The 23,990-nt window shown below is 36.1% G+C and overlaps 1 protein-coding gene across 1 annotated transcript in view; it reads left to right on the top strand.

The window, feature by feature from the left end:
• The window catches only part of ZBTB10 (zinc finger and BTB domain containing 10), a 56,015-nt gene extending 50,693 nt beyond the window's left edge, over positions 1-5,322 (top strand). Inside the window, exon 6 of the mRNA XM_072604948.1 lies at positions 276-5,322. Coding sequence (XP_072461049.1) covers positions 276-581 — 306 coding nt within the window. The 3' untranslated portion in view covers positions 582-5,322. The remainder of the gene's footprint in view (positions 1-275) is intronic.
• The last annotated feature ends 18,668 nt before the right edge of the window (positions 5,323-23,990 follow it).

Genomic DNA, 23,990 nt, shown 5'->3' on the forward strand with positions numbered 1-23,990 from the left:
ATTTGTTAAATATATTTGTGAAGTTTGAAATATTTTAATATCATTACCTGAGAAGTTTAATTGCTATAGATTTATTTATGTGATCTTGAATAGCAAATGAAGTAGGAATTGAACCAATTTATATAGTCCTCTACAAGCTGGGCAGTTAGACATCATGGTCTGTTCTGTTTACCTACTTCATGGAATATCTATTATAATTTAATTTGTATGATTACTTTAATATTCTCTTACCTATTCTTCCGTACATCATCCTTTTTTTTTTTTAACTTAATCAGGTGCATAAAAAGGATAAAAAATATAAATGTATGGTGTGTAAGAAGATATTCATGTTAGCAGCCAGTGTTGGAATAAGACATGGATCTCGACGTTATGGAGTGTGTGTAGAATGTACAGATAAATCACAACCAGGAGGTCAAGAAGGTGTAGACCAGGTGCAGGACACAGATTTCACTAGAGATGAAGAGTATGAGGAGAATGAAGCAGGAGAAGCTGACGAAGAGTTGGTTGATGATGGAGAAGAACAGACTGATCCATCTCGATGGGACGAATCGGGGGATGTTTGTATGTCACTAGATGATTAACTGACCTAGCATACTCCTCAAGGATGCTGCAGTTGGACATAATATGAATTGACAATTTGAATTCTTGAACTGAAGGCTTGCAAAATATGGTACATGCTGGATGGTAGTTATGTTGCTGTGAAAACTGTAGGGTCAAAGCCTTATAGCAAAAAATATTACTAAATTTTTATATTTGCACAGGACTGTACAGCAAACAACCTTTTGGTTGAATTATACAGAGTACTCACATCTCCAATCAGTTATCAAAGTAAAAATATTTTTTATTATTTATAGGATATACAAGTAGCTATTTGAGTCATATTAAAAGCATAGTAACTATCCTTGTAGTGTTTTTACATTCATGTGTTACTTGTTACCATGAATGGGGAAAATTTTTATGGAAGTGCAGAAGTAGCTTCCTCAAACCCAATCACACTGTCATCAAACCACTCAGGCTAGTTTGTGCTAGTAGAGTTTTGTTTCTATTTTTTATTTTTAAACAAATTTTTTTAAAAGAAAAAGTAATAGAGATTTTCTGTGAGGGGCTCTAGTTCCCCTATGGTTCAACTTTTTTCAGTTGTCCAATTTCAATTGCTTCATAACTTAAAACAATTCTTTTTTGCTATTGATATTATGGTTTCCCAGCTCTTTGTTCCTGTGTGTCCCTTTACAAGAACTGGAGAGGTTATTTATTGGAATGAGCTAACTGACTCCCCCTTTCCCTTCCTCCCTTCAGACAGTTTAAATTGCAAAATCTTCACTACTTCATGAGATGTAGAATGATGTTGCTGAAGTTAACTTTATTTTCCAATGAAGTTGACAAAATACCACTAAAATGATTGATTATAAGTAACTTTCTCCTGCTGCTTTAGTTTAAATTGATAAATGGTTACTATATGACGTTTTCTGACATGTCCGTCTAGTTTTGGTATCTGTTACCTTGGCACTGTTTGTTAGCTTACCCTCTTCCCACCTCCCTTTTTTTCTCCCTCCTGTACTACCCTTCCTGTCTGGCCAGTGTATATACCTCAGTCCTCTATAAAAGGCATAAATTTCTAATAGAGAGTCATAGAATTATTAAGCCACATGATTTGTTTTATAATTTATCCTGCGTGTCCAATTTGGTTAGTTTGTTATGCAGTATAAGTCAAACATCAGGTTATTTTTACTTCCTGTGCCCTTTTTGATCATTAAAATTAACACAACAAATTGCTTTCTTCTTTTTTTTGTTTCACATTTTCTGGGCCATTGAGTGTTTTTAGAATTATGGTAAATGATTGATTTTTAACTTAGTTCTCAGTACCTTTTTTAAAAAGAAAAAGATACCTCGCTCTTATATTTATTCCTACTGGTAACTATTTCACATATTCTGTGCCTATTTCAGCATACTACAGTTTGGGGGCACTTGGAGCATGGAAATTTGAAATTGGATTTTTTTTTTTAAAAAATTAACATTTCCAGAATTATTGTGCTATACTTTCTATTTAAGGTTCTTTGGAATAGAAAAGGGTACTGTATTATTAAGTTAAACTTATCAACGTAATATTGCCTAGTGGCAAATGAATTAACTGATCATTGGACACCAAGAACATTTGACAAGATGAATTGATATGCCACAATATTAAAATATGCACAGCATTTACCAGTAACACTTAGCTAGGCCGGTGTGATAGTACTGTATAAGAATAAGAAGGTCACCATATTTTCAGCTTTGTTTTAAGTATAAAATGACTATTTTCCTATTTTATAATATCAGGTAACTAAATTATGCTAGTTGTGTGGATAAGTTTTGAAGTATGCTTTGACAGACATAATGTGTCATAATCTTTTGGTGCTCCATCTGATCAAAGTTGATATGTATTTTTAAGAGACAAGTTTTATCATTGTCCCTTATTTCAGTAGAATGATGGTTTAATGTTAGACACTGATGTTTTCTGCTGGATGAAAATGAGATAAACTATAGTTATATGGATATTAAAATGCATCTTTTTCATCTAATTGTTTCATTGGTAGCTACTGCATCACTGTATACCTGACAAATGGCTAGATTTAATTTGATTTTTATTTTAATCTGAAGCATACATCCTATTCTCATTGTTCTAGACTGAAATGAGTAATGTGTAATTTTGGTGGGGTCCAAAGTAGAAATTAGTAGGGCAAAGATAATATGAATGAAAAAGTATTTTAAACGTAAATGTTCTGCTTTGTGAATATGTAAGTATAGTATAAAGATTTTTCCATCCCATTTATCCCCCCTTAAAGAAAAACCATAGTTTACAATTGGTAGATCTGTCTATATATATAAATATATATATATATTAAAAAGAAAGCTATATATCTGAAAATCACCTAAATCTGCTTTATTAGACTACAGCTCACTTACTGCATAGAAACTGGACCTGGCTTTTCATTCTTAATGTACTTTAACTTTTTTCTCAAGGTATGAACTTATTCTCTTGAAACTGAATCTTCTTTTACTACTTAAATCATTTATGTATATCTGGTAAATTATGACCAAATTTGTTGTTAGATTGCATACAGTAAATTGAAATATACACTTGGTACACTACAGAATTGTTGTGCTTTTGTTTCGGTTATAATTTGAAAGTGAGGTTTAATATAGATGGCTTGTTACTGATAATTTAAAATATTTTATAATTGATTGTCCACTGCTTTTTCTGTTGTTATTATAGATTGGCTTTATTCTTGGTCAAATGACATTTGATACTTTTAATATTTGTTTTGAGAAGGGTAATCCAAAGGAAAAGTGTTTATATTCCTGAATATATTAGCTACAGCCTATAAAAGTTATTTCTTAAAAGTAAAAATTTTACAACAGAAATGGAATTGACAGATTTTTCTACTTGCTGACTGCCTAACTTATTTTATCTCCTGATCTTGGAGGGGCCATCTTTCCCTTTCTAGGTCTTATTTTTTAATCAATACTAAGTTATACTACTGGAGGATTCTATTTTGATAAGTGTTCCTTTATCTGACTTGCAGTGCAATTTAAGGAAGTTGTTTGTGTTGGAAAATTCTGAAAGCTTCTTTCTTAGTCCTGAAGGCAATACCAATAGAATAGTAAAGTTACAGTTATGTTTGTTAAGAAGCCACTGACAAAATTAGAAGGTTCACATTTATTGAAATAAAAAGAAAATAATTTAATAGAATAAAGAGCATAAAGCATTGTCGTATATCCATTCCATAGGAAATGGATGTCCACACAATATCTGCTAAAATTAAGACCAAGTGTTATGTTTTTTAATTCATGAAAAAGGTAATCCTTTGGTCTCACTTCTTCTTTGGTCTTACAGTATTGTAGCCATTGGTCATCATTATTAATATTTGCCAGTTATTTACTATTTTTCCTATTTTAAGCTAAAAATGGAATGCCTTGTAGGAATGGGAGAACTGAAGAAAGAAGGGAAGTTAGAGATTCTGGGAAATATCTGATGGTCATTGGTAAACTAAGGGAGAGACTAGGAATGAAGAATCAAAGGATAGATTTGAGAATGGGAATAGAAGAACAGAAAATTAAGAATAAGGGGGAAATGTTCAGCACTGTGAAATTAGTTTCAATTAATAAAGTTGTTGGAGGACCTGAATAGAGCAGCAGAGGTGTGTGATGAGTTACAAGGGAGAAGAAGTACACATCTTTAAGGCTTATGTAAACTTTCATCTACACCCAATTAAAGAACAAATAAATTGTAAGCGCAGTTTTAAAGAGATTTCCAATGATGTATGCTTGGCAAAGTTATTTAAAGGTTTAATATGTTATAAAATTATATATTAAAAGCAATTCTATCATGATTCTTTTTTTTTTTTTTTTTAAGACTGACTTGTGGAGTAAGCTTCACTTTGTTCAGTTGGTTGTCCCTTAAGCCCATGCTGATAATTTTTTTAAATGCATGAAATCTGAATGTTATAGTGATTTCTGAATGTGATGTGAAGGATGTAGATTTACTTCTATCCCCTTCTTAGTGAAAAAATTAGTGATGAATTTAAAGCCCTGAACACACAATTTCCCTTCAAAAGAAACAATGGGCCCTCCTTATCCTGTGACTCTTTGCTATGAGGTCATAGGATTCATTCTCACCCCATATCCTTCAATTCCCATTGTTTTCTTCTAATATGGTAGTTATTATTTATTACCTGGCCCAATTAATATGAGCTACACTGACTACTAATCAAATATCCCACTTTCATGTTATGAAGGCTGGATTTCAACTGGGGAACCAGAGATACTTTTTCCTGTGCCATTCAGTCACCCAGATCCTTAACTATGGTATAATTATTGGTATAAATACAGTTTTTTAAAAACTAGTCTCAGTAGTATTTAATGTGTGATGTTCCTCATTTCAACCTTGTCCCTCTCTTCATTTGAATAATTCCAGTATTTTCAAAGTCAGGGACAAGCATACTTTTAAAAGGACTATTCAATAGCTCTTGCGTTTTATACTATCAGGGTCCTTTAATTTGAGCTGAACAGCAAAGTTTTGGAATGGGAGGATGGATGTGAGCAATTATAAATGGGGGAGTATCTGTTTTAAACACTGTAAACATAAAAACATGTTCTTCTGAATGCTGTTGTTTGTAAAAGTTCTTCTGGAAGATCTTTTACAAAAATCAACCTTTTGTTGTAATCTACCTACCTAGTGTCTTAAGACATGTTTGTAAACTTCCAAAACTGTTTTGTCAGTGTATTTAGAAAATACACAATATTCTTGATCAAACCTAAAAATACAAACTTGTGAGCACTAAACTCCTTCCTGCCTTGTGAATTTATTTTAATTTTTTAACTAATATTTCAGGGTTTTTTCTCCATTTATAAACTTCGAGGAGGAAAACTTAATTTTTCAAAGTAATTTTTATTACATTTAAATGAATAAAAGAAGATCATTAGGATTACAGTATTACCTAATATATTGATTCATGGTGAACTGCTTTAATGACTAGATATTGTTATGGGAAACATCCATATGCAGTGCAAAGAGCACTATACTAGGAGTCAGGATACCTGCGTTGAAAGCCAGCTCTATATCAGTTTGTGTAATCAAGGGTAAGTCATTTAAGCAACCTGGTTTTGTGTTTTATCATTTCTTAATTGCAAAAGTTGAATTAAAATGATCTCAGGTCTTTTCTACCTCTAACAATCTTAAGACTTATTTGGTATATTTTAATAGGAAGCCCCACTGAACTAGGATCCTGTTCAGAGACCTCAGTTCAGACTGCGCCATGAACAAGCTATGAAATTTTGTGCAAGTCAATCTCTAAACCTCAGTTTCTTCACATGTAAATTAGGATAATAACCTAGTATACATTAGTATATATTGGTGTGTTTCCTAGTGTATATTAATGAGAATTAAAATCGATTATAAAGCACCTTGAAAACTTTAAAGCCTTATATGTTATTTATTATTAATAGTCATTTTAGAATTAGCTTTTAGGGTACTTGAAATTTGTTTCCCAAGGGTGGTTTTTTGTCTTGTTAGCTATTTTCTCTTGCTGCTTAGATCCTTAACAACAATAACTTCACTCTGTGAAGAAAAGATTTGCTATGCAAAATGTAGTCCAGCCTTTAAAATCCCGCCCCCGCCCCCCCCCCCCCCCAATTCCAAGTTCATGGATTGGAAATTTATGAAGTTGGAAATTATAATAGCTGATAACATCTACCTTTGTATAGCATACTTAAATACCTTAAAGGGAGAGGGAGGAGAGGGAAACAAAGCACATATGAACTCTTATTTTTAACCAGCATTCTTCTGACTAATTCAGACTCCTGATTTATTTATGGCTGTATGCCACAACATAAAACAGTTTGGAATTGGGAAATGTTAAATTTAAACATAATCACAAAATTTGAAAGCTAGAAGGGGGATATAAAAAGATTGTCTAATCAGTGTTCCATTATTACACAGAAACTGGGACCTAAAGAGTTAAGCAGATGTACTCTTCTTTGCTCTTTCTTACCACACTTGCTAGCAACATTGTGAATTACTTAAACGTATCAAATTTTTAACTTGGGGGAACATTTTAACTTTTTTAAAAAAAATTTTATTTACAAGTAAAGCAATGTGTACTTCTCCATACCAATTTTTCCATATCAATTTTTAATGTTGCGATCACTTACACATGGTCTTCCAAAAGACAACTTTTGGGATAACCTGGTATATCAAGAGCAGTTAGGATCTTAAGATGTTCTTTTCAGTTCTTCCAGGGAATTTTCTTTATTAGAAGTTGCCATTTTGCTTCAGATTGAGTATGTAGAATGAACTTTTGTTTTGACCTTAGAGATAGGGGAGATATAATCTCTTAGAATAAGAAATTCTAAGTCTTTTGGGTCTAAGTAACTCATGCTCTACACGCACACTTGAGCTATATGATTAAGCCTGTAGGCAATAGGTGCTCTGGTGCTCTTTAGTATCCTACACTTTTAAAATCCCAGGCCTGGACCTCTGACCTCTCTCCCACCCTATCACCCCAGACCAAAAGCAATCAAATTTAGGGCAAGAGAATTTATGTATCCCCGAGACATTGTTGTTCTTGTCAGAGGATGGATGGTACAATGGAAAGAACACTGGCTCTAGAAAAAGCCTCAGTTCAAATCCTACCTCTAGTGCTTCTTATCTGTGTGTGCTTGGACAGTTTACTTAGCCTTTCTGGGTCTTGGCTTCCTCATTTAAGATAAAGGTGCTCCATTATATGGCTTTTAAGTTCCTTCCCTTTAAACTCTGAATCTGCTCATCCAGTCTAACCCTCTATTTCACAGCTGAAACTGAGGCCCAGGGCAGTTACTATTGCTTGTCCACAGTCACCACTTTGTGGCAGAGCTAAGATTAGGGACTTCATGATTCCTACTCCAGGGTTTTTTAAGGCATTGGTATTTATATTGTCATGTGAATGAAATAATGAAAAATTTGCTGAGCTGTACATTATACGCATTAGTGGGACACCAGATCTACTAGTCTTTTGATAGCTTCATTTGGATCTTTAGAAGAATGAATCTTTGCCCCAAAATTTGTTGAAATCTTAAATAATCAAACTTTTGAGACTAAGAATGATGGTGCTTAGAGTTTCACTTGGGATTGTAAGTATTGTCCTATACCTACATGGATGATTTCAACCCAAAACGGTGTTGTGACTTAGGTGGAGGTACAGTAATTTTCCTTATATCAAGTACAAGACTAACTCTTAGAAAACTATTACGTTAGTCTTTTAAATTGCCTTGAGTTAATTGTTTCTTGTTTGTGAATTGACCATAACTTTAGGGTACATTTATCCCTTGAGGTAATTTAACAAAGTCAGAGTTTGAAGGGACTTAAAAGCTATCTCTAATCCGTACCTGAAATAGGAGTCCCAGAACCAAAAGCTCTGCAAACTACTTAAAAGATATCCAGTGTGGGAGAAGCTATTGCTTCTTGTGGCAGCCCATTCCACCTTTCTGCAACATCTAACCATTCAAAGTTCTGCACTCTAGTACTAAGCAGAACAAGTCTCTATATTATTCAGCATAGTAGCCCTTCGAATACTTGAAGAATACTCATCCTATTCCCTCTAAATATCCTCCTCAGGCTAAACATTCCCTAGTTCTTCAACTGATCCTTTGGCATGGTTCTTACCATTGATTAGAAAAGTGACTTTAAATAATGCCCTTCTTAGTGCTTTTGGCGAGCACCCTTAACAGTTTGGGGAAAGAAATGTATTCTTTGCTCTATACTCCTACACTTCCAGCTGAGACTTTCATTAGTACTATTCTTGACTGTTGCTCTTTCTCTCCCTCTCCTCCACCCCCCCACCCCCTTTTTTTTTAACTGGTAGTGTTTAATACTTAAGACCTATGGATGTTTCCATATAATCAATGAAGTGCTTTTCAAGATCTATTGAATTTCTTGGTTGCTGAATAATTTTTTTTTTTTTTTTGCTGTTTTCTTGATAGCTATTGCTATTTCCTACAACATCCAAATCTAGTACTGATCTTAGCCTTTAGCTATTTTTTTCTACAGTCTGTCATTGCTGTCTTACTAAGAATTAAGAGAAATCTTGGGAGATTTTCTTACTCCAACATGGCGCTCTTGGCTTTCAACTCTTCTGCTTTTGAAATGGGTATATATGGGAAAAGATTTTCAATCTCAGCCAATAAATACTAATCAAGCACCACCTACATGTCAGATAACATGCTTGGTGCTGGAGATAAAGACCAAAGAAAGGAGATTGTATTCTAAATTACTTGATATGGTGGCTATATACGTAGAGTACCATCAGATATGAGGGAAGGGAACGTTTATTAAGCACCTACCATATTTTAGCATTGTGCTAAAAGCTTTACAAATATCTCATTTCTCCTTAACCTCCTCAATCTTAAGGGTTGGCACCAACTCAGCTGTTTATAGATTGTTGGGGCTGAAAGGGATTTGGGGGATAAGAATTAAGTTTCTAAGGAGGCTTTAAAAATGGTCATGCCCTAAATGCCCAAGACCAGCAGAATTATTTCCCTATTTCATTCAGTCCTCCATTTAGTAACCCCTACTTGTTTTCAAACTAATAACCTTTCTCAGTGGAGAAATCTGTTACTTCTCAGTTTTTGTGTGAGATTGAATATTGCCAGAATGGAAAGTTGTTTTTTCTTTTGTGCAGTAATAGGAAAGTTGTTTCCAAAAAAAATGAGCTAAGTTTATTTTAGAAAGGCATAATTTTCTTTATCAAACTACTTATTGGAAGTGAAACAACAATCTTAGGCAAATTTCCCTTTCCATGGAAGGTTCTATATGTAGTGTAAACTGGCAAGACTACTCACACTAATTGTCTTTCATCAAGCAGTAACAATTGGAATGCCTTTTCCCCATGATGCAATAACCCTTCTCCAACTTTTTCTCTAGTGAGGACAATTTATTTGGATGCCACCACTGCTTGATATGGTGATGGCAACCTTATTCTCTGAGATGACCTCATAAAAGATGGAGTAGGCTATCCAAATAAAGAATGCCTTTTTAATAGAAACATGAATACATACCTTTTTTTACCCTACCTCTTCAGGTTATTGTAGGGAAGCACTTAGAACTATTTGAAATTTAAATTCTTGCAACTTGGAGCTAATCTGGACCCTTTTACTTGTCACCTCTACTTTTACCTTCAGAATGTTTTAAAAAAAATTTGTGAGTGCCTCCATCACTTAGAGATATTTTTGGTTTTGCTTGCCTGTAGAAAATGAGAATAAGGGGAAGCTACCAACAAATTAACAATAGATCTTCTGGGATATTAACATGGTAAGAATAATATCTGTTAGTAACATCTAAAATAAGACCATCTGAGAATTCCCTTCCAATTCAGCTACTGAAAAGCAGTATGGGATAGGCTTGTTCTTTTTTTTTTCCCAAATAAGGAATTCCTGGTATGAAAACTCCCATCTGCTAATAATGCAGGTTGGCATTTATCTAATTTATATTTTTAGAGGATTGCTCCGTGGCACCCAAGATGCCTATAATCACATAGCTGGTGTGTACCAAAGGCAAGACTTGAATTCAGCTCTGAAACTGATCTTGTAACCACTTCACCATCCTATAATACACCTATACACAGGTACCTCTACACTTATAGAATTAGGCTGTGGCATAGGAAATACAGAACTGACTTGGGAATCAAAGCCCTGAATTTGAATTCTTACCTTGAGATGGAACTGGATGTGTGAGCTTTGACTAGTTTTGACCTTTCAGTGCCCCTAAGCAACACAAGATTATAAATTATTGAGAGGTGCTAATCCACGTTGGTAGAAGAAATTCTTCCCTATGCTTATCCAATCACATGTCTTGTCCAGGATGATTGATAGATGGATAGGTAGATGGGTAAATGAATCAAAACACCAGTATTGAGCATTGTTTTTTTTCACATTCTCAGAATGTTTACTTAACCAGTTTCTAAAATCACCAAGTGATTTTGACCACATTCTTGCTAAAGCCTCTCCACAGGGGCAAAACCCTCCTTTGAAGATGCCAACACCAAGCTATATATAGGCAAAAACAGATCAGAACCAGTTTTAGTGTTCATGTGGTAAATTGGTCAGTGTTGAAGTGGTATTCACTTAAGATGGTAGCCATCTTAAGACAAGGAAAATTGTAGAACAATTTGATCATTAATGTATCTCTTCATTAGCCACTGTTGAATGGCTCAGGTCTATCAGCAGTCCTAATTTGGAATTGATTAATTTCTTTAGGATTGCTTCTCTTGGTAATTCTTTCTCCTACCTCCTTAGATTATGGTCCACTATTTAGTCTTCATCAGAAAATTATTTGGCATTACAAATAAAGTTAGGAGGAGCCCTTGAGGTCCTCTAATCTGGCTAAGACCCAGAAAGATAAAGCAGTTTTTCCAAGGTCACAGAATTAGATGGTGCAACAGTACTTGGATCCTGGTTTCCAGATACCTATCCCAGTATCATTTCTATCACACCATGATGTCCCCTATTACTTTGTTCTCTGAAAGTTTTTTATACCATGGCAAGTTAACCCAGTCCATCTGGCTAAGAGGCACCTTATTATAGCAACTTGTACCTCTCCCCACCTCCTAGGTCAGAAATTTCCTTCCTACAAATGACATATTAGATATTGCTCCCAGTAGTAGTCCTGAAACAATTCCCAGGAAATCCACAAGGCCATTTAACATCTTCAAAGCTACTCCTGTGTAGGGAACATTGTATGGCCAGCTGTGAGAGTTAAGTTTAGATAAGATGAAGTCTCAATATTTATGGGAGCTTATAGAGTCCAATATGTTCTTTGTAGCCTCTACATGAGCAATATGAAAACTTTCCAGTCATTCATTAGTGGTAATCTACAAAGTATCTTAAACCAAGGTGATAGGACATTTTTTTTTTCTGTATAGCTGCCTTATTTTTAGAGTAGCAAGAATTACCTTTCCCCTATTTAATGTCTACTCTAGATAATCTGAGGGTTGAAAATTAAAAGATGAATTGAGGACGTAAAAAAACAAAGTGTAGCAAATATGTCAACCAGAATATTTGTTAATGACTACAATAATACTGCCATTAGTTCAATGGGTATATTAGATTCATTCTGTCTTTTGGAACCAAAAACTTACTTAGCTCCAGACCCTCAAAACTATTAGCTAATTGCAATATCATGGTTGCAATATAATTTTAACATTCTTAATTCAGTCATTTGTGACTTTGACAATATGACTAAATGAATGGGAAAAACATTGTCAAACTGACAACAGAAACAGGAGATGAAAATCTGAAAATCCCATGAAATACAAAGAAATAGCTTTCTCTGAGCTGATCCTTAAACAGGGTGACGTGTAAGTCCCATGGTGTTTAGATATAATTTAAAGAGTTTCACTAAAACTTGTTTGAACACATAAATTTAGTGAACAGTTTATTAAACCATTTGTATCCTTCAGTCACCCAGGGATAGTTCAGATCATATTTATTTCTTCTGCTGTATTAGAAACCCTTCATCTTCTCTCTGGTAAACAAGTGATATTCAGTGTATGTCAGCTGTATTCTATAGTACCTTGGGTAGAGTAAGCTATGAAAATACACTGAGATGTCTTTTAAATTCCATATTTTTTTTAAAAGCATACTTTACAGGATATTTGCTGCTAACAGTATTCATGTTTGTAGGTAATTTGGTTTAAGATTTGTAAAGTTTGAATAAAAATATGAATAAATTGTTTGGGAGTTCAGATTTCTTTCCCAAGTTCCACTATTTGGAATGGTTCCCTGTTTTCAAATCTATCTGCCTTAGAATCACTCTGAATTACTAATTCAGTCTCCTTCAAACTGATCTAACTTTAATAGACCTTTAAGATTTTTTTTTTTTTTACATTCTCTGGTTCAGTTCTTTAAACCAGATTTAGTCATATTTGGGATATGAAACCCTTAGAAATCTAGATTTAGGTAATTTGAAAGACCCATGTTGTGTTTCACTACAATTTAATTTATTTGAAAAAAAGAGAGACTTTGTGCTTAAGTTAATCACATAAATTTACCTGGTGATTCTAATACTTTCCTGTCGGGGAGGTTTTCTTTATTAACCATTTCTGTACCTCTTGTGTGTTGGTATGAAACTGCCCCAAGTTTTTCTGTCGCTGCATTGATTGTGGCCCTCCCTTCTCAGAACAGAAAACATACTTTGCTAGAAGCACTGATTTTCATTTTTTCAATAATGTGTATGAAAGTGCACCAGTGCCCAAGAGAAACCCGTTAGAAAAACCCAACCGCTTTCAGTCTTGTTGATAATTATTTCTTGACAGATAAAAATAAATATCCACTAAAGGCTCACTAGCATTTAACAAATATCCACTGTGTGCAAAACACTGCTGTTACATAGAAGATAATTTTTGGACGGTTTCTATCCTTAGGAACTTCATAGTCTAATGGGAAGACAAGACATAACTGTAGGTAACTGGTTGTAACTTTGTATTGTCAGTGCATTAGAGATGTGCAAAACAAAGAGCTAGAAAGGGTAAGGGAAGATTTTTTTTTTCTTTTAAATTAATTTATTTGTTTTCAGTTTCCAACAGTCACTTCCATAAGTCTTAAATTTTCTCCCCCTCCATGCTCCCTCCCTGAGAGGGCATGCAATCTTACATGGGTTCTACACATACATTCTTTTTTATTATTATTATTTTTTAATTTTCTTTATTTTTCATTTTTTAAACAGTTCATATCTCATAACACAATTCCAACTGTTGGTCAGGTGATAATTCTTTTAAAGCATTTACAATATAGACCACAAACGGATTTTTTTAACATTAACCAACAAATAATAACTGCGGATGGTAACTTCGTAAACCCTTGACCTAATTGTCTTCACACTATTACTAAGAATTAAAGGACTCTAACTTGTTGTAGGTCTAAAGTCCTAAGCCTAATAGCTTAGTTTCAGACTTGACCTCAGATGTTCCCCTATCAACAATCTATAATTTGATAGATCTGCTATTAAGCTTACAAACCTTTTGACTGTAGGAAATTGCCACTAAGAGTAGGGACATTGCAGGGAAACAATATCTCCCCAGCTTCATGTCAATTACAGGCAGGAGTAGATTGTCATCTTGCATTCAGTGAGGCTTAGAGTCTGCCAGGTGTCAGTGGGGAAATTGAGTCAGAAGAATCCTACCTCAGCCCAGACTTAACAACTACTCTCCCACCCTTCCCATGATAACACCTTTTTCAGTTCACACCAGCATCTTACAGGCTTATTGGCATCATAGATTGGAGACTCAGACTGCCTTTCTTGCTATCCATACCTGGAGTTAGACTCAGAAGAACAGTCACTTAATAGTCTCATAGCATCTTAAAATAGCAAGTTCCAATAACCAGGTTTCAGATATGACTATAATTTCACATTGGCTGAGGAACATCTTTTGAGGCAAGTTTTAAGTGGTTTTACATGCCTTTCTGTACCTGTTCTAGTTCCTGCTTAAATAACAATCATAAAATCAAATTTACCACTAAAACCTTAACTTTTCCATCAATGCCAAATTTTACCCAGTTACTTGCCTCTAGGAGACTTAGACTACAATTCATTTCCCCTAAAGATGTCTCTGATTCAGTCTCAGTAATTAATTCAGTCAATTGTTTTAATACTAATTGCTTTTACATCACTTTGTAACGTCCAATTTTTCTCTCCATCTCTCCCCTCCCCCCACCCCCAATACCTTGCATTCTGCTTACCCCTTCCCTCAATGAGCCCTCCCTCCTAACACACCCCACCCTTCCCTTATCCCCATCTTATCTCTTTTCTTGTAGGGCAAGATAAATTTCTATACCCCATTCCCTGTATTTCTTATTTCCTGTTAAATGCAATAATAATTCTCAACATATGTTTCTAACACTTTGAATTCCAACTTCTCTCCCTCCCTCCCTCCCTACCCATCCCCACTGAGAAGGAAGCAATTCAATACAGGCTATGTATGTGTCATTTTGCAAAAGACTTCCATAATAATCCTGTTGTGTAATACTATATTGCCCTCTATCGTACTCTATTCCCCCTTATTTTTTTATTCCCTCATTTGACCTTGTCCCTTCTCAAAAGTGTTTATTTCCGGTTACTCCCTTCTCCCATTTACCCTCCCTTCTATCATTCCCCTCACTCCACTTGTCGCCTCCTCCTCTACTTTCCTGTAGTATAAGACAGATTTTCATTCCAAATTTAGTGAGCATGTTATTCCCTCCTTAAGCCATATGTGGAGAGAGTAGCTTCACTTTTCCTCTCTCCCCTTCTCCCTTTTCCCTTTTCTCCTCCATTGAACATGATTTTTCTTTATCTCTTTTATGAGTTATAGCCTGCCCCATTCCATTTCTCCCTTTTTCCTCCCAATATTTTCCTCCCTCACCCCTTAATTTTTATTTTATATGTTCTTTTCTGGATATCATCTCTTCTGATTCAACGCAGCCTGTACTCTGTCTATGTGTGCGTGTATGTACATTCCCTCCACCTACCCAAATACTGAGAAAAGTCTCAAGAGTTATCAATATTTTCTTTACATGTAGGAATGTAAACAGTTCAGCTTTATGATTCAGTCTTTTATGATTTCTCTTTCCTGTTTACCTTTTCAAGCTTCTCTTGATTCTTGTATTTGAAAGTCAAATTTTCTATACAGTTCTGGTCTTTTCAACATGAATGCTTGAAAGTCCTCTATATCATTGAATGACCATTTATTCCTTTGAAGTATTATACTCAGTTTTGCTGGGTGAGCAATTCTTAGTTTTAATCCCAGTTCCTTTGACTTCTGGAGTATCCTGTTCCAAGCCCTTCGATCCCTTAATGTTGGAGCTGCCAGATCCTGTGTTACCCTGATTGTATTTCCACAGTACTTGAATTGTTTCTTTCTAGCTGCTTGCAGTATTTTCTCCTTGACCTGGGAACTCTGAAATTTGGCCACAATATTCCTAGGAGTTTCTCTTTTTGGGTCTCTTTCAGGAGGTGATTGGTGGATTCTTTCAATATTTATTTTGCTTGCCATGATCAAAAAAAGAGCCTAGACATCATCTTTCATGAAATTATCAAGGAAAACTGCCCTGAGATTCTAGAACCAGAGGGCAAAATAAGTAAGAAGTCAAAGGAACTAGGACTAAAACCAAGAATCACCTACCCAGCAAAACTGAGTACAATACTTCAGGGGAAAAAATGGTCTTTCAATGAAATTGGGGACTTTCAAGCCTTCTTGATGAAAAGACCAGAGCTGAAAAGAAAATTTGACTTTCAAACACAAGAATGAAGAAAAGCATGAAAAGGTAAAGAGCAAAGAGAAGTCATAACGGACTTACTAAAGGTGAACTGTTTACATTCCTACATGGAAAGACAATATTTGTAACTCTTGAAACTATTCAGTATCTGGGTACTGGGTGGGATTACACGCACACACACACATAGAGACAGAGTGCACAGAGTGAATTGAAGAGGATGGGATCATATCTTTAAAAAATGAAATCAAGCAGTGAGAGAGAAATATATTGGGAGGAGAAAGGGAGAAATGGAATGGGGCAAATTATCTCTCATAAAAGAGGCAAGCAAAAGACTTATTAGTGGAGGGATAAAAAGGGGAGGTGAGAGAAAAACATGAAGTTTACTCCCATCACATTCCACTAAAGGAAGGAATAAAATGCACACTCATTTTGGTATGAAAACCTATCTTACAATACAGGAAAGTGGGGGAGAAGGGAATAAGCAGGGTGGCGGGGATGATGGAAGGGAGGGCATGGGGAGGAGGGAGCAATTTGAGGTCAACACTCATGGGGAAGGACAGGATCAAAAGAGAGAATAGAAGTAATGGGGGACAGGATAGGATGGAGGGAAATATAGTTAGTCTGATACAACATGACTATTATGGAAGTCATTTGCAAAACTACACAGATTTGGCCTATATTGAATTGCTTGCCTTCCAAAGGGAAGGGGTGGGGAGGGAGGGAGGAAAAGAAGTTGGAACTCAAAGTTTTAGGAACAACTGTCAAGTATTGTTCTTGCCACTAGGAAATAAGAAATACAGGTAAAGGGGTATAGAAAGTTATTTGGCCCTACAGGACAAAAGAGAAGATGGAGACAAGGGCAGAGGGGGATGATAGAAGAGAGAGCACATTGGTGATAGGGGCAATCAGAATGCTCGGTGTTTTGGGGTGAGGGGAGGGGACAAAAGGGGAGAAAATTTGGAACCCAAAATTTTGTGAAAATGAATGTTAAAAAGTTAAATTAATTAATTAATTTTAAAAAATTTAAAAGAATATTTTGCTCTCTGGTTCTGGAATATCAAGACAGTTTTCCTTAATAATTTCATGCAAGATAATGTCTAGGCTCTTTTTTTGATCATGGTGGTCTCATAATTTTTAAATTGTCTCTCCTAGATCTATTTTCCAGGTCAGTTGTTTTTCCAATGAGATGTTTCACATTATCTTCTATTTTTCAAACTTTTGGTTTTGTTTTCTAACTGCTTGGTTTATCTCATAGTCATTCATTTCCTTGAACTCAATTCTGTCTTTCAGAGAACTCTTTTGTTCAGTGAGCTTTTGAACATTCTCCTCCATTTGGCTAATTTTGCTTATTAATGCCTCCCTCTCCTCATTGGCTTTTTGGAACTCTTTTTCCAATTGAGTTAGCCTCTTTTTAAAGGTGTTATTTTCCTCAGCATTTTTTTGGTTCTCCTTTAGCAACCTGCTAACTCACTTTTCAAGCTCTTCTATTTCCTGAGCCTAGTTTAAGTTCACTTTGGAGGCCCTGGAGGCAGGGGTCTTAACTTCCTGTGACAGTAAGCCTTGTTCTTCCTCATCTGAAAGGATGGAAGGAGACACTTGTTCACCAAGAAAGTAAAATTCTATGGTCTTATTTTTTTCCCCTTTTTTGGGCATTTTCCCAGCCAGTTACTTGACTTCTGAATCCTTTGTCAAGAGATTAGATTCAGTTGCTCGATTCCCCTGGTCTTTGGGTGGGAGCCGGTGGTCATGCAGGGCTGGGGTTTAGATCAGCTGTTCCCTACCAGCAGAGGCTTTAAGCTGAACTGCCTGAACAATGGATCCAGGTTGTTTCCCCGCCTCCTTAGCTGGCTACAGTCTGCTGCCTAGGCCTCTGCCATGAGCAGAGGCTATTGCTGTAGAAACCCATTCCCTCTTGCCCAGCTGGCAAAGCCCTCCTCCACTGACCTTTGGAGCCTTGTTTGGTTCTTGTGAGTTGAGGTATCTGGGACTTTCCCTGCTAGGAACTCTGCCTGGAGGTGTCTTCAGGTCCTGTTCCTCCTAGTACCGAGTGGCCAGGGCTCTAGACCTTTCCTGTCGACCTTCCAGGTTACCTTTGGCTGGAAAACTCTTTCACTTTGTTGTTCTGTGGCTTCTGCTGCTCTAGACTTTGTTGAGAGTCATTTTTACACGTATTTTGTGGGCTGTGGGGGACGCGCTAGAGTGAATACGTCTTTCTACTCCGCCATCTTGGCTCCGCCTCCTACACATACATTCTTATTAAAATATTTTCACATTAGTCATGTAGCATAGATGAATTACAATGAATGGGAGAAACAACGAGAAAAACTAAAACATAACACAAGAAAAAATTGTCTGCTTCATTCTGCGTTCCAGTTCCCTAGTTCTTTGTGGATGTGGATGTAGATGGCATTTTGCCTCAAGAGTTCTTTGGGAATGTTCTAGGTCCTTGCATTGCTGTGAAGGGCTAAGTCTGCCAGAAACAATCCTTGCACACTGTGGCTGTTAACTGTGTATAATGTTCTCCTAGTTCTGCTCCTTTCACTCAGCATCAGTTCATACAATCTTTCCAGGTTTTTCTGAAGTCCTCCTGTTCATCATTTCTTATAGCACAATAGTATTCCATTACATTCATATACCATAATTTGTTCAGCCATTCTCCAATTGATGGGCATCCCTTCAATTTCCAGTTCCTGGCCACCACAAAGAGAGCTGCTATAAATATTTTTGTACATGTGGGATCATTTCCCATTTTTATGATCTCTTGCTGGGTCAAAGGGTATGTACATTTTTGTAGCTCTTTGGGCATGGTTCCAAATTGCTCTCCAGAATGGTTGGATCAGCTCACAGCTCCATCAGCAATGAATTAGTGTTCCAAGTCTCCCACATCTCCAACATTTATCTTCCTGTTTTGTCATGTTAGCCATCTGATAGGTGTGATGTGGTACCTCAGAATTGTTTTGATTTGCATCTCTCGAATCAATAGTAATTTAGAGCATTTTTTCATATGACTATATATAGCTTTAATTTCTTCCTCTTCAAACTGCCTGTTCATATCCTTTGACCATTTATCAATTGGAGAATGACTTGTATTCTTGTGAATTTGACTCAGTTTTCTGTATATTTTAGAAATGAGGCCTTTATCACAGACACTAGTTGTAAAAATTATTTTCCAGTTTTCTGATTCCCTCCTAACTGCATTGGGTTTGTTTGTGCAAAAACTTTTCAATTTAATGTAATCAAAATTATCCATTTTGTACTTTATTATGTTCTCTATCTCTTGTTTGGTCGTAAATTTCTTCATTCTCCATAAATCTGACAAATACCCTATCCCTTGCTCCTCCAATTTGTCTATAGTGTCAGCCTTTATACCTAGATCATTACACCTAGTCCAGATTTGGACCTTATCTTGTGTACCTTATCAGACATTGGTTTATGCCCAGTTTCTACCACACTATTATCCAGTTTTCCCAGCAGTTTTTCTCAAAACAGTGAGTTCTTATCAGTAGCAGAAGATTGTTAACAAAAGGGAATATTAGGGACAGTTTTCATGGAAAAGATGACACGGGCTCAAATACTAATTATTTCTTACAGCTCCAGAGTTTGTTTCTCATTCAGTATAACTGCCATCCACCAAGTCACCGAAGTTTATAACCAGTCCTTTAATTCAACAAATATTAAATGCCTACTATGTGCAAAGCCTTGCACTAGGTTTTAGGGATACAAAGACAAAATGAAAAATAGTCCCTGCCTCAAGAAGTTGATGTTTTGCGGAAGGATGCAACATATAAACAGATACAAGAAGATTTAAGTCAGGAGAGCACTAAATGAGTTGAATAAGGAAGAAATACTTCTAGGGAGTACGTAAAAGCTTGGAGGTAGGAGTAATCTTACCAAGTTTTGGAAGCATCGGGAGGCATATTGTGAAAGTCTAGAAAGACTGGTTCTGGATTGTAAAAGACTTAATGTGGCAGGCTGAGGAATTTCTATTTCATTCTGGAGGTGATAGGGAGGTAAGAATTGTGTTTTAAGAAGAGTAAATTGGCAGTCAAAGGGAGGATAGGTTAAAGAAAGGGTGGAGGGAACTGGAGGCAATTACCATCAACAAGAAGAGATAAAACTTAAGAGAAGGGGCCTGGTTTAACATTATTTGGAGGTAAAATTGACAAGTCTAGACTACTGATTGGATAGGGGTGGTATGAGGGAAGAGTAATAGATCACTAAATTCAACTATTTATAATTTAAAAATTTATATCCAGGTATGTATCCCTCCCCCTTCATCGAGCACAAGTCAGAACTTGTCACTCCTCAGAAAGCTTTAGTTCCTTATTACCTCTAGGATAAACTATGAAATCCTTTTATTTAAAGCTCTTCACAGTCTGGATCTCATCTATTTTTTCCAGATGGATTTAATTACTCCTCTTCACAAATTTACCATTTCAGACCAATAGGCCTATCTACTGTTGTCCATAAACAATACTACATATCCCATCTCTTTGCCTTTGCACAAGCTGCACACCCCACTAACCAGAACTTTTTGATTTCCTAGCTTCCTTAGGGTTTGGTTTAAGTGCCAGTATCTTAAATGTAGGCCTTTCTTGATTCCTGAGTTGATGCTGTGACCCTGACTCCCAAATTTACTTTGGTTTTATTTTGAAACTATTTAGTATTTACTTATATGTTTCCCCCAGTGGAATGTGTTCCTTGAGAGCAGGTATTGCTTTTTTTATTTCCTATTCCTGATTCCTTGCACATAGTTGTTGCTTACGTGATATTTATTGAATCAAATTCAGCTGATTCTCAAACATATATAACCTGTCATCTCCCCTCATACACTCTCATCCCAGTCTGCCCTTCTTCCAAACTTCCCTGTTTCTGTTGACACCATCATCCTCCCAGTCACTCCTTGAATCTTCTCTCCCTCACCAATATCCAATCAATTCTATTCTGTCTTACAAACTCTTTTAAGGACAATATTACTTGGTATTCCCTAAAGTGGACAATCCATATCCACCTTTGGTTGTGCAGTTGTGTGTAGTAGGCATCCCCATGCCTGAGAAATACTACTATCTCATTTTTATCTTTAGAATCACTTGAGTGCTACTTCACTAAAGTCATCTCTCTCCTTCCACTTTTTACACTTGGATTATACTTGTACATTCATGTCTTCTTTCCACCCCTCCCCCAATTCCTAGAATACATTCCCCTGGAAAGCAAGATATATTTTGTCCTTGTACATTCAAGATCTAACCCAGGACCTGGTATAATGTAGATGCTGAATAAATGGGTTTTGCATTAAATTGAACTTTAAAGGATAGGTGAAAATTCTGCAGGTGGTCAGGGAGAGATCCTTGGCATAGAGAAACCCATGCACAGAGATTCAGAGGCAGAATAACGGGATGTTTTCAAGTGGCAAAGAATAAGTAAAACTGTTTGACTGGAACCTGTGCTCATACGCAGCTATATTCATAAATGTCTATAGGCATTGTCAGAAGTTTAGAAAAAGCTGGGAGTGTTAAAGATCAATTGGAGGGGAGAGTGAGTAGAAAGGAGAAGCACCTATTGGATTTTTCCAGTAATGGGTGTAGGGAGGTGGGAGGGATGATAGTGATGGCAGTAGGAATAGAAAGGAAGGTGTAGATGGGAGGGATGTTATGGTAGAATTCACAGGATATGTGGAAATATTTCATAAGAGAGGAAAGGTTCCAAGAGGACCCTAAAGCTTTTGAACATTTGGAATGGAATGAACAAGTGGGGCTACATAGCCTGATGTTGGGAGAAGAGGCTAAGTTAGGAAAAGGTAAGTTTAGTTTTAAACATGTTGTTTGAGATACTAGTGGAACATCCAGGTGGAGATCATTTGATCATAGATGGCTGGAAAAACCTTTGAGAGTCAACTAATTTGACCTTCTATTTTTTAGATAAGTAAGCAGTCACAGAGAGATAATGACTTGCTTAAGGTCACAGAGGTAGAAAGTAGCAGCATTAAGATTGGAACCTAGGTCCTCTGATTCCAAACCTAGCACTCTGAATTTCCTATACAAAGTCTGAGATTCAGGTTTAGGAGCTTAGACAAAGTGAGGAGTAGAGAGGATTTTTTTTTTTTAGTCTATGTGCTTTGAGATGGGAGGTGAAGCCTTAGTAACTGAATTCACTTCAGGAAAGTACACAAAGTGAAAAGACCACCAAGATCACAGGATATATCCATAGTAAGTGGTCAGGAAGAAGATACTAATTTTTAAATATTAATTTGGCTTACTCATCTCTTTGGCTTTAGTTCTAGAAGTGGGGCTTTGTATTAAAACCAGGCTCTACACACTTCTGAGGTTTGGGGTTGGGTGATCAATCCTTTGTCTCACCCTCGGTCACTTGGGTTCCTGCACTTAAAGTGAGCTAGGGGTAATAAGGACAAGATAGATAGATAGATTTCTATCTGTTTGCCTGTCTGTCTGTCATGTGTGTGTGTGTGTGTGTGTGTGTGTGTGTGTGTGTGTTTGTGTATTACTGAGGAGACGTGGTCATGTTTATAGATAGGGAAAGGAGTCAGTGATGGAAGGAGAGATGTTTCTAGAGCTGGTCCTAGGGAAAGTAGGAAGGATTGAGATCAGAAGTTCAGGAAGTCATAAAGACCTTTCTCATTATTAGGGTAGTTAGAAGGAATATATATTGACAGAGGATACAGGTGTAAGTTGACTATAAAGGGATGATAGCTAAAAAATAAAATTAAGGAGTGAGAGGAATGTACTGGAAGAAAGAGAAAGGGAGAGATAGAATGGGGTAAATTATCTCACATAAAAGAGGCAACAAAAAGCTTTCACAATGGAGGGGAAGAGAGGGGACATGAAGGGGAGTGAGTGAACTTTACTCTCATTAGAATTGGCTCAAAGAGGGAATAATATACACATGCAATTGGGTATAGAAATCTATCTTACCCTACAGGAAATTGAGAGGGGAAGGGAATAAGAGAAGGGGGTTGGTAATAGAGGGGAGGGCAGATTCGGGGAGGGGGTCATAAGCAAAACACCTTCGAGGAGGGACAGGATGAAAGGAGAGAGAATAGAATAAATGGTGGGGATAGAATAAAGGGAAATACAGTTAACAATAGTGAATTTGTGAATGTATAGTAAATTGTGAATAGTAAATGTGAAAAAAATTTTGAAGCAAGCTTCTCTGATAAAGACCCTATTTCTCAAATATAAAGAACTGAGTCAAATTTATAAAAATAAGGGCCCTTCCCCTGCTGATAAATGATCAAAGGATATGATCAGTTTTCCGATGAAGTAATCAAAGCTATCTATAGCCATATGAAAAAATACACTAACTCAGTATTGTTTGGAGAAATACACATCAAAACAATTCTGAGGTACTACCTCATACCTATTAGATTGTCTAACAGGACAGAAAAGCTAAATGACAAATGGTGGAAGGGATGTGGGGAAGCTAAGACATTAAAGCATTGTTGTTGTGACCTGATTAAGCTATTCTGTAGAGCAGTTTGGAATTATGCAGGAAGAGCTATAAAAACTCTTTGACCTAGCAATGCGCTAGGTCTGTATTCTAAAAGAGATAAAAAAACAAAAAGGAAAAGAACCTATATGTACAAAAATATTTATAATAGCTCTTATCTGGGGGCAAAGAATTAGAAATTAAGGGTATGCCCATCAATTGGGGAATGACTTGAACACATTATGATATGTGATTATGATGGAATACTATCATACTATAAGAAATGATGAGCAGGCTGCTCTTTGAAAAACCTGAAAAGACTTGCATGGGCTGATGCAAAATGAAATGTACTATGTAAAACGTACAGCAATATTGTAAGATGATCAACTCTTAATGACTTATCTATTCTCAGCAATACAATGATCCAAGACAGTTCTGAAGGACTTATGATAAAAAATGCTATCCACAGAGAGAGAACTGTTGGTGTCTGAATATAGATTGAAGCATACTTTTTTACTTTGTTTTTCTTGAGGGTTTTTGTCTGTTTTCTTTCACAATATAACTATTTTGGATGTGTTTTGCACATGACTAAAATAAAAGTTCAGGCAGAAAGATTAGTTTTAGTGAGAAGAAATACCTCCCAGAAAAGTGATATTATTTTCTACCCCTCAACTCAATTAATTTTTGTGTCAATTTGCCAATATGAGATCATGTCATAGTCTATGATTTGTAAGGGAGGCTTTGACTTCAGTACCCCATTCTAAAAGACTGTGTTAACCCTGATT

This window comes from Notamacropus eugenii, chromosome 4 (genome assembly GCF_028372415.1).
Source record: "Notamacropus eugenii isolate mMacEug1 chromosome 4, mMacEug1.pri_v2, whole genome shotgun sequence".
Classification (NCBI taxonomy): Eukaryota; Metazoa; Chordata; class Mammalia; order Diprotodontia; family Macropodidae; genus Notamacropus; species Notamacropus eugenii.